A 12,481-nucleotide genomic window follows, 5' to 3' on the forward strand; every position below is an offset into this window, starting at 1 on the left:
TTTGAAATTATTTGTTGTGACTGACATTTTTCATGTTTCTAGTGAAAAGTGAATATAAAACTCGTGAATTAACCGAAATTCGAAAACAAAATTTTCATATCATATACAAACAGTGGCAAATTAGAGCGTTTCAATCGAATGTACGTACTTACAAATATTTCATATTTTCCACTAATGATTATAGATTAATAATAATTACGAAATGAAAGCATAATCCTGCATTTGTAAACAAGCGAAATAACAGCTGGCTACTGTCATTAAAAAATGCTCCGAAAGAAATCAGTTAATCTGAAAAATTCATGACGCGTCACGTAACTTGCAAATCGATATCTCAGCAATTAGCGTAAATGTGGGAAATGCTGTGGAATTAATTTGCATTGAGACGAATATCCAGGATATGTAATCTTTCATTCCGAGAGTTATTTCTAAAGTTATATATTTCATCATTTCAAAATCATTTTCAAAATTGCCTTAACTTCTCCAACAATATTTCGTATGATAGAATAAGGAAAGTTTAAAATCAGAGGCATCGAGCATTAATCAAACGAATTTAATCCAAACTCCCTTTATCATTAATTCAGTATAAAGGATTTGTACAAGCTCCGTGCTTTCTGATCGTTAAAATTTCATTTGCCATTCATTTGCCACGATCTACGTGATTCGCTTTTTACAAAAGAGAAAGCTAGAAATTCGATGAAAGAGAATCTCACTGGACACGTACCGATGTCCGGCATCATTTTAGATTATCCTCAACCCAATTTTCGTAATGACAGAAACAAATTCTTACGTACACTTTGCCCCGAGAATTCCGTTCGCCCTTGATCTTTAATTCAATCGACAACGTGAATTTGAGATTTAACGACAATGGCGGTCCCCATTTTAAATGTGCAATTTCCCACTCTCGGTATAATATATTTTTTGACTCATCGTTTGAAAGAAAACGTTTTTGTAACTCGGTTAGACCTTTTCCATTTTTATGCAGATTATGTATGCCAAGCATCTGCGTTCGCGATGTATTTAAAGGAATGTCCGCTAACGTAAAGAATCGTTCCACGATTCTGGAAGGAATCAATTTACAATTTAATTTTACTTTCTGGGTTTGTCGTTTACATAACAACGTCTGGCGAATTCCTTCTTATAGTTCGGGCTTTCAGATTATAATCTCAGTAACTTGCCAAAAAAGCACAACAAAGAATATTTTTGTAATAGATAGAGGGGACACGTTAAAAAATCTCTGTGATTCCAGTTTTATTTGTGTGTTTTTACAAGCAAATGACATCTTATTCTTAAATCGAATTCTTATTCAATTCAGTTGAAAAAAACTGCAACATTTTCAGTCAACGAAGTATCCTATGTTGATGATTTTCTTCTCGAACAACGGTATTCGAAAGCTATACGATCTATAATTTTCTTGAAAATATTGCTTACTCGGCAATTGCCATTGGTGTAATCATAAATCTAAAAATTCCCCAAGAAAGATCGTTAAAACGTTTTAGGATTTATTCGATTACGCAACACGAATTTCCTTTTTCGTGCTTTTCCTTATTTTTCCAAAGCTATAGAGGTAGCTACCGCCTAAAGGTTTGCGGACTCGTACGTCTTATAGCGAGCGAGTGTTCGTGTTCATCCAGTGCAGTTCTATGAGTCGTGTTTTATACACCGTAAACCATTCTCTGTTACTATGTCAGGTTGGCGATTATTTATTACTGGCCGGGAATCTCTCGCCTTCCAGCTGGGAGTATCTCTATCACTATTTGATCGATCGAAACGAGGTATCCCGAAATTACGCAACCGGATCAGGGCGAGTCTCTATTTGACTTTTGTCTGTCATTTTTGCAGCGGCGACCGCATTAATTTTTCTTCGGGCCTAATTTTGTTGTTCTTTGCTGAACTCTCCAGCTTTACTCTACGACTATAGCGAAAATGTTAATCCTATTACCTACATTCTTTGAGTCATTTTCAACCCAGTTATATATATATAACTATGCGAAATTTGAAAAAAATTGTCTATTTCCTTTTTGTTCTGTGTTTCTGGAGTGTACGTAAAAGAATTTTTCCGCTACTGTGCGCTTATAAATTAAGATAAAACAAAGTAGGTATTTATTCATATTTTCGCATAAATATATTCTGATAAAAGATTCTCAACGACGTACATTCTAGTCTTTTATCTATAAATTATCCTATATTATTCTACTGTGTTATCAGTACTTCTAAATTTTTGTAATCTCATATTCCACCAGAAAATAAAAGATTTAATTTTATTTATGTCGTTACACGATATTAGGTTTACGGATGGTTATTCAATTTATATAACATGGAAGGTAAACTTGACATTATAATCTCAGAAGGGCTAATAATGTATGTATATCAGTGCAGTTATCCAACGACATATGCTTCGACGACGTCTCCGTCAACAAATTAATAGCGATAAGGAACATTAGATTGCGTGCGAACTGAAGTTCCCATTAATTTTTAACTATATATATTTTACGAAGGATATATGCGCAGGCATATGTACAGAATTATCGTTAGACAAAGGGATGAATATAGTACAGAATTCTAAATGAGAAAAGTATCCCTTGCAGAAGAAATTTGACGTTCGTTATATAAATTATTATTAAGACCACAATTTTTAAATCAGATTTTAACACACCTCATATACTTATTTGCACGATTACCCGGACTCCGTATATTTTGTTCAAATACAATAAATCAGACTTTGGTAGAATATTTTAACGCGGCGATCGATCGTCTCTTTTAAAACCCGCTTCTTTCATTCCCCATTCGCTTCTTGGACTTTGCCATTGAAAGAACGACGCAAAGATGAAACGTTAAGGAGAAACAAAGGTTCGATAGCGCTGCAGTAGAAGCTCTCAACAACCACTTGACTCGAAGCTATAAAGTCAAAGGAAAACTTCGTGATAAATTCGACCGCGTTCTGCATTCTTTCAAGGCAGCTTCCTCTTCAACGGTAACGTATATACGAACAGGCCAGATTTCGACTCGTCAGGAAGCCGATTTTTCAACCAGCGGAAGGCTTCAACTTCTGCTCTGGCTATGAATTGCACGGAAGGGTTAAACCACTTCCGCCAGTTCCCAGCTGCAGGATATATTTCCCTCGCCTTTCCTCTCGTCCAATATGCGAGTGACGCGATATTGCATACCGATGTGCACCGTAGTATCACCGGTCGTAACGTCGTGTCGCGTCATCGCGGAAAATTAAGTGACGTTGAAGAAAACGTTTCATTCTAAGAAGCAGCCATCTAGGTAAATATCGTTGAGCGCGATATATTTTTTCTCGCGTCTCGCCGGAATATCGCACGTCGTAGATAAACCCATGAAACCGCATTCCCGCATCGCGCTTGTACATTTTTTATCGCGTTGCCATTTCGATTACGAGCTGTCCTTCTTTTTCCTCTTGTGACGCGGTGACTGAGAAAATGTCGAGATTGGGAAGTGGCACGCTAGAAGTGCTCCGAGTTATCGTAAAAAGCGTGCTCAAATGTATTTCTCGATTTTATATGACCATAATCGGAACAGTTTGTTCTTGTTGAGGTACAGTAAAAAGTATATGTGGCTCCGTGTAAGAGTCTTGGATCGTCTGTTAAACAGAAATGTTATACCAATTGTACCAATTGTTAGGTTACGTTTATATTTTAACATGCATCGTATATTGTCAACTATCTTTTCGATGAGTAGCGATCATCGACAACGAAAGCTTTAAACGCGAATACTATAGTTTATATATATAAGTATAAGCTTGTTCATGTTTAATATGATGTCTAACTTGATAATTATATAGGCAAAAATATCAAAATTAGCTCTTTCAGAGACGATTTATTCAATCTAGCAAAGACAATTATTGTTTATTTTTTTCAGAGAACTAATATGTCTATACATAATGTGGCCATTGGACGTTGAAATTATCTATTCATAAACGAATTCCATGCACTCGGGAATTCACAATGTTTATTATATATTCCGGAACAACGCTCCAATGACGGAAAAGCTAAAAATGCACATCCGAAATTGAGATAGTATCTTATCCTTTAAGAGAATAAAGTGAAATTTTAATCTGCTTCTTATGCTAGTTATTCGCTCCACAAATTTTTATCGCATTCATTGAAACTAGAGGACGCAACGATGAAGAAGTAATTGTCAAAATACGTAAAGAGTTTATCCAAAAATCGTGGATTTTACACATTCGCATTCATTATTCTACTGTAAAATACTTTTTATCTCCATAAATCTCCAAATTTCTCTCCAATTATCTCCATGAATATTCAAAGGGAAAATACTTTCAAAGCCTATTATGGAATTTTCCGGTCTTCTTTATTTTATAATTATTTCCCTTTTCAATATATTTCGCATCGTTCAACAGAAATCGTCAGCCAGTCCGACCATTTCTTTCCACATTTTTATGTCCTCGAGTGAAATTAATTGAATCGTTCTGTCAAAGCTCTGTTTTCCCCAGACCTTTCAGTGGTTAAATCGTGAGTGGTTGAATTCAAATCGCGACTTCGCATCGCAAATCTACGCTATTTACATTAACGCGAGCGCCGTTTTGTGTACGAGAACGGGTCCGAATGCCAGTGCAACTCTCTAGAAAAGGAAACGGTCTGGATTGCTTGTTAAATAAATGCGAAAACAATTGTTTTTGATGACGAACGAAGAAATAAAGTGGAGCGACAGACGGATAACGCGTACGCTTTCAGCAAAATGATTTTATGTTTGGATTAATGGCAATTGGTGATTAATACCAAGTGGTAAATAAAGCAACGCGTTTTAAATCAAACACAGTGATTATTATGATTCGCAAGTTGAATAACAAAAAACTCTGAAGAAATTACAAACCTCGTCCCTTCGCTTTTAACATGAAAATAGAAATAATCGTACGTATTGCCCGTATCAAAACACTACGGTTAATATGAAGATGATGCAAGTTGGTTTCTTGGTAGACCACAAATTATACCGTGCAGATGTCTCTAGCTTTATTACAAGCAGAAACTTATGCCCGTGCACAGGCTTAAAATCCTGCCTCCAGGTGCTGAAATATCCCTTGCAGTTGTTTCTTGGATGTTATACATTAGTGCTGTGTACTTCTTAATTTCGGTATGTTTCGTGGAAAAGTATGTGTATGTGTATAGTATGTAAAAGTATATGTACATGTATAATGTGTAGTAGTAAATTTTTAATTAAATTGAAAGTAACACTTATGTACGGAAATATGTTCAGGGACTTAGATTAAAAAAGGTAAAGTAAAACTTGTGATAGAAAGGAGCAATAAGATTAAAATATTTGTCAATATACGAGAACGAGATAATCATGTCTCGTTACAGTGCTAATGAAATTTCCAAAAGTTTTGTGACAGAAGTTAGTATAAAAAGTATACATAACACGATCATATAAACTTTTTATAACAAATATTCAAATACTTGCGTAGGTAACTGTATACATTAATGTATTTCTTAAAATACACGGACGACTTCGTACAACTAAACATTACAGTAATACAAAATTATTCACAACTTTCTATTCCCTTCAACGACTGCCGTGTGCATACATTTTCTACAGGATACATAGCTATATATATATTTTTTTTTCATTTTCTTTTTAACCTGCTAACCATGCCGCAGCATCTCTCCGGGAGCAAATGGATATATCCTAACATTCGTACATTTTCTCGTTCTGTGTTCTACGGTCTTTTCCACTCAATTCAGGCAAGCTATGCTAATATTCCCAGAACTTATTCGGTCACGTTTACCCAAATCTTTCGATGATGTTCTCCTTTCATACTCTAAATTCAAGCATTTGATTCTGGTAGCATGTTTCTAACACCAAAAATTCTGTCGCTTGTTACAAACGTACTACGTTTCCATATTAGTAATAAAATTTTTATATATATGAAGAATATGAAATGGAATATAAAGTCAAGTATGTATGAAAGATATACATATACGAAAGTCAGTATCGTAGGAACAAATGCTAGTACAATGGAATAACAATACTGTTAAAAATTTGCTTAATTTAATTTAATCATTTGAGAAAGCTGTATTTAATCATTCATACATGTAATAATTGTATAAATACATTTCGATCATTATGCCTCTGTAATCACATTAACATATCAATTTACACTCGCTCAATCACTTCCAATCACTACATTCATGAGAACGAAATGTAATTAATTTTAATCATACGCTCATTGGATACATGAATTTAAGTTAATAATTAATAACGAAGTGATGTAGCATGTAACGCAACTTAATTCTTTGCGCGTGTCAACAGTCGGAATGAAACGTGTTTTTCATTGCTGAAAAATATTAAACGCACGACGTAGTGAACTAAACGTCGCATCCTAATGCATCTAGAAATGTGTAACAAACAAGACCATTGTGTTAGATTTATGCTACTTACGTTCCAACTCAGGTACCAAAAAATAACTCAAGAGGAAAGCGGAGAAGAATGTAAATATCATTTATCTTTTCCGTTACGTGAGACTGAGACGCAGACTCCTTAAATTTTCTTCAAACTTTTAAGTGCATTCTTCCCTCTATAGTAATTTATTTTGCCGCAGTATTGGCATAACAAAGTTTTAAGTTTACTATTTGTTGACAGCGTTAACTCAGCTCTCATAGAAAGGTGGAAAAACGTATTTTGCAATGTATAACAGACAAAAGATACTTTCAATTTAATTTTAACTTAACTTTTACCTAATTTCAATAATTATCTCAAGAACACTAAATAAACTACTACTAAGAAGTACTAAATTGTTGAGGACGACTAGAACCAAATCTTTAATAGATCTTAATTTATTCGCATTTAAATGATTTCATTATATTGTTGTTGACTGTGGAAAACAAGAAATCTACTGCCGGCTTGATGATCTTTAAGATCATTTACCATGGGTCACGAAATTCTCTACAAATTGATTATTTACAAATTATTTGTTTTTTGCAAATACATTTGCCCACGAATGAAAGTGATTCGAAAGTTTTTAAAATACAAAGCGTTATTACGCATATTAAAAATTCTATCTGAATGTTAGTCCAATAAATGTTAAATTTTTTATTCATTGTTCCTTGAATACTAATAAGGTCAATATATATTTTTTAAACGTAAGATATCGCAGCTTATATTAGATTCATGGAGATCGATAAATAATATAAGCAAAGTAGAATATGATCATATCTGTGATCGTCATAGGCAAGTAAATCTGCTTGGCGTGCAGGTACGTGTCTCGCGTATCCAGGTCAAATGGTTATTATATTACATACGAAAAATATGTGAATAAATGCGAAATTACAATGCTTTATACCGATAAAGTAGCGTAGCACTCTCCATTTATTTGAATTCCATTTATCCGAACGAAATTTCACCTACTGCCCGATTAACTGAATTATAGCCGATTGAACTCATTTATCTGAACGCTAATTCCTATTATTTAAATGAAAAATCGTATGAAATGGGGAGAACCAGTGAACCCATATTATACGAACTATTTGTCTCTGCCACAGGTTTAAATAATCTCTGTCATAGAAATGGAATTCTACTGAAGTTAAAATTCGAATGAAGCTGGAACTTTTGACATAGTAAAAGATTAGCATCATTATTCTCATCTACTACGGTATCGACCAATTACTTCGGAGTGCGATTGAATCACGCAACGGAAGAACAAAACGAGTCCTTCAGACGAAATACCTGAACCGACATCTACAGCTTTATCCGAAAGGTTTTTGAATTCCCATGCAGCCAGCCCTTCGTTCTTATCTTTTTGTACATTTCGCTTTATTTTCCTAGGTATCCTCGTTCCTCGTTCCTTCCGTTACAATAATTCGGATCCTCCATAACGTCGCGTACAGGCCATTTACTTTCACTAATTTATTTCGAATATACATATACACATACACGGTAAAAAAGCAAAGCGACAGGTCAGCCAGTTAACTCGTTTCTTCGCTTCGCGTTGTATAAACCAATAATTCTATGTAGAATATCTGGATATTGACTTACAGATCAGCTTTGACAGTTTATAAACCTAAATGTGTTTCAATAAAATTTATTCGTCGGTTACCTTGTCTCGTTGAATATGAATATGAATGAAGATGTATGACTAATTCAAGGATGAATCCCGCGTTTACACAGTGTACATAGATAGATGAAAGATCGGAAGTTTCATGATACACAGATTGAAGGAATGGAACAATGGTATATGCTTGTCTAATCAGCGAATTAAAATATACGCTTTTTATCAATTGGATGTCCATTGAATTTTCGATATTCGCGAGAAAGGAAGGGACGATTGATTGTTATTTTTCTAAGCAATGAAATCTACTTGTTGATCGTCTTTATAATAAGATCTATTTATGAGCTTCTCTCTTTAGACACGAAAGGAAGTCTAATTATTTTGATTATTATTAACAACTGTCGTTTTGCTATAATTTATAAATATATAACTCTGCTTTATATAAAAAGTAAATAACTCCGTAACTTCTATCTTCAAATAAATTTTATTTATTAAAATTTCGAAAAGAAATGCCCTTCTAAGTTCAGGAAACAGTTACAGATATACAGTATAGCAATATTCTTCCTCGTCAGGATATTCCCAGTAATCTAACTTCATCCTCGATACAACTACCCACAAGGGCCGATAAAGACGTTTAAGTACACCCTTTCAGAGGCTTCCTCTAAAATGCATTGTTCTTTTCTTCGGACCGTAATCTTGCTCCGTCGATCAAAAACGAATCGCCTTCGCGACGATAAAGCTCCGGAATCGTCCCGTACGATGCACGGTCCGGTGGAAAAAGTGCACTGAAAAGGGACGATTTCTCTTGACGCGAACCTTCGCTATACCCCGATCATCGCGGAAACCATTTATCTTTTATCGAAGCGAAAATATTGTCTTGCAGGGGGCCGCATGATGCACGGAAATGTGCAAATTGCTGAGCGGAAGTCATCGTCAATGGACCGGGGGTAAAGCGCCATGGCGAATCAAACGGCCAATTACTATGGGGACGTTTATCAATGGAACCACACGGTGTCGACGGTTGACCGAGATACGCAGTCGGAATACTACCTACCGAATTGGACGGATCTCGTTTTGGCGGGGCTGTTCATCATGTTGATCATCGTCACTATAGTAAGGAATTATTAAACGCCTGATCTGATCCCAAGACGGCTTTGTTTCAGACTATTAGCGAAACACGATTTCGATGCTTCCTACGAATGTTAACTGCTTGTAGGAAACACGAGAAAATCATTGAAATTCTATACTCTCTTGTTTTGTCCAACTATGCCATTGCTCGTGAGTATTCGGACATTTTGCTCGATTTGTGGTAATAGTATGCGAACTCGAACTCAAAATCTAGGAGTTAAGGATGAATTAGCAATTAGATGCAACAGTTGCTACGCTTTTATGGAATCACCAGACTATATGATAAATTATCTATTAAAGAATATAGCAAATAATATCATATATTATTTTTATTAATTCTGGAGAATTTATCCTCGTTATTAAAGAACAAAATTATTGCAGTTTGATTTAGCTATGATTTTGTAATTATAATATATAGCTCGTCAAATGTAGACAAGCGTCCGGATACTTCTGAGCTGTAGTGTACCAAATTTTGCAGATTTTTGAAGCGTTTTAGAAATTCTTTTCGTGTGTGGATAGAATATTAAAACATGTGTCAAGATTCCAAGAGGAATTTGATTTAGCTGGAATTTATCCTCTACGCCTTTTTTTTCTAGCTGTTTTGAATTCCGCACAGAAACGTTGTTTGAGATACACGAAAGTATCGATTGATTCAAGAAGTATTAGTTACCCGTATATAAGTATCTGAGATCACAGGAGATTTTTTATACGTTTTGAATGAATCTCTAATGATATTGACAGATAATGGCGCATGTTTCAGTGTTCAATTCGAGTGTGATTTCAAACTATACAATGAACATTATCGTAAATTAATTCAAACAATCAGCGAAGAATGTTTTAAACTAAAACTCAATTTGACGTCCATTTGTATTTGTCCATTTTATAAATTACATACATTTTATAGTGATTTTAAAATTTCATATTTAATGTAGAATATATAACTATAGTGATGTGTTAGTTATCCACAATATACACATAGAGCCATGGTTGCTACTTTCACCTCTTTCTTTTTTTTTTAAGTGTAGTGTCCATCAATCACTATTTCATCGATTTCATAAAATAAAATGTATACTTTTTACTGTATGGCAGGTGGGCAACACTCTAGTAATTGCCGCTGTGATAACAACTAGGCGTTTACGGTCTGTTACTAATTGTTTCGTGTCCAGCCTGGCGGCTGCGGATTTGCTGGTTGGCTTGGCTGTGATGCCACCGGCGGTATTGTTGCAGGTATATAAAAGTATTTAAAAATAAAAATAAGAGTATTACGAATCCTGTATAGGCATACAGAGAAAAGGGAAAAATAAAAAATTAATATAGCTATGGGAAAATAGAAATGAAGAATAGCTACATCACTATAGGTATACAAAAGTATTAACAAATAAATGCAAAAGATTTGGGAAACGAATACAAGTAGAAAAATAAAAATGATAAAAGTTCTTCGAAATAAACTAACAAGAAAGGGAAAAACTAATTATAGGCATAGAGAAATAAAAAATGTGGCGAAAATGCGATAAAGCGGAACAGTAATGAAACTAAGAAGCACAGATCAACGATAATTGATCGATTATGAGAACGTACGAAACCTCGCGTGCCTTTCTACTGAAAAGCCAAAGCTGTTCGTGCAGGAGTTCTGCATGTATCGCTGTTACGTAAATCAACAGCGCGAGATTTCGTGGGATTCTGCGATTGAGAACATTGGAACGATTTATCATGCTATAAAAGTCAAGGAGGTCACGGTTATAAATGATCACTGTGTTAATGGTGTTCACGCGTACCAGCGTTTTAAAAAAGCTAGATTATATCGTAAAACGTTCCACAGCAGGCAACGGACGGTCTCCCTCGTTGCATGTTTACACCATGGAAATATATAAATTATGTACAAGAGTAATCAGCGAGTCAATTTAATACTATAAATATTCTAATTTGAAAATTCTAAACTAAATTATAATTGGAACAAAATGTACGTCGCGGCACTGTACTCTATTAAAAGATAAATTACTTAATGGTGGAATATTAAAAGTAATATTAAGAGTGATATAATAAAATTTAATTGAATTATGCCGATATTAGTAAAATCATTTCAGAATAAATAATAATTTTAATAACATTTACGAAGCTTTCCATCTGTGCTTTAAAAGTCTCTTATTAACACATTTACTTGTAATCATCTAAAAATGAATCACAGATTTCTCGTTATTTTCTTAACGTATTGGCCATTCAACTCCAAAGTGTCACGTGACAATTACCAACATTGATCCTTCGTTCTTCTTGAAGAGCGAAAAGTAATTTTGCATATAGATTGGAGCAGAGCTGGTCCGTAATGAATGCTCTTCGATACGGCACGAGCGCTATCCAATCAACCGAATGCCGCGGAGACGATTCTTAATGTCCATGATTCTCACTAGGAATGATCACTTTTTCTTGCTTAGCATGATTATATGTTCTAATGCCAGGATAAGTACAGATAATAGGAAACCTTTACAAATTATTTCCTGTAATAATTTTTTTCAATGGTACTTCTTGATCTCGTTCAAAAAGATTTATTAAAAAACTAAACATACTTACAAATTAAAGTATATATATATTACTTTAAAAAAATTAAACTAATTATTGGAACACATTCAAGTGCGTTTTTTAAAAAGCTTTGGTATTAGAAAATACAAGGTCGTTATGATATAACATTGGTATGTATCGTTGTGACTGGACTGTGCATTCATATGCAAATTTATATTTTCGTGAACGTTGAATTTCTATCGCATTTTTTATTCGCGTAAATATCAAACACTATATGTGTATGTGGAAAATGACGGAGAAAGATTTATTATATTTCTCTTATACGTTACGACATTCAATACTTACAGCGGCGGCAAAGAGTATTTGTACACCATAGTATTTGTAATATTTATATACTAATTAAATTAGATTCATTCAAGTGTATTGAAGTTTGTATCGTTTAGTAGTCTTTTCGTATTAATAAAAGCGTTGATACTGTGAAAGTGATATAAGAAAACGCTCCATCAGAAACTGTGCCTCAGATAGCTGGAAACTGTATCTATACAAATACCTCTTGTCGGCGCTGTATATCTTTGTATTCCTGTAAAACGAGAATCAGAATGAGTATCACAAGAATTTTGCGGTTAATTCTCACGGTGAATTCATTCCAAAGAGACCGTGAAGTAACGTAATTTCCGGTGTCAATTAAGTCTTCGCCAGCTAGTAGATAGTTACTCTGAGAACTCGCGTAACAAAATAACCCGATCAAGAGTTGCACTGCTTGGATAAAAGTTGCGCTTCCACTGCGCATCATCGTCGGCAAAAAGGAATACCAAT

General features: G+C 34.5%; 1 protein-coding gene across 6 annotated transcripts in view; it reads left to right on the forward strand.

Annotated features, from left to right (window-relative positions):
• Positions 1-12,481, forward strand: part of LOC138182724 (probable G-protein coupled receptor No18) — a 112,009-nt gene that overhangs the window by 89,773 nt on the left and 9,755 nt on the right. For all 6 annotated transcript variants that reach the window (XM_069118851.1, XM_069118850.1, XM_069118852.1 and 3 more), the window contains 2 exons: positions 8,907-9,136; positions 10,241-10,378. In XM_069118851.1, coding sequence (XP_068974952.1) covers positions 8,981-9,136; positions 10,241-10,378 — 294 coding nt within the window. In that variant the 5' untranslated portion in view covers positions 8,907-8,980. The remainder of the gene's footprint in view (positions 1-8,906; positions 9,137-10,240; positions 10,379-12,481) is intronic.

Source organism: Bombus flavifrons, chromosome 8 (assembly GCF_040668555.2).
Source record: "Bombus flavifrons isolate JBK064 chromosome 8, iyBomFlav1_principal, whole genome shotgun sequence".
NCBI classification, from domain to species: domain Eukaryota; kingdom Metazoa; phylum Arthropoda; class Insecta; order Hymenoptera; family Apidae; genus Bombus; species Bombus flavifrons.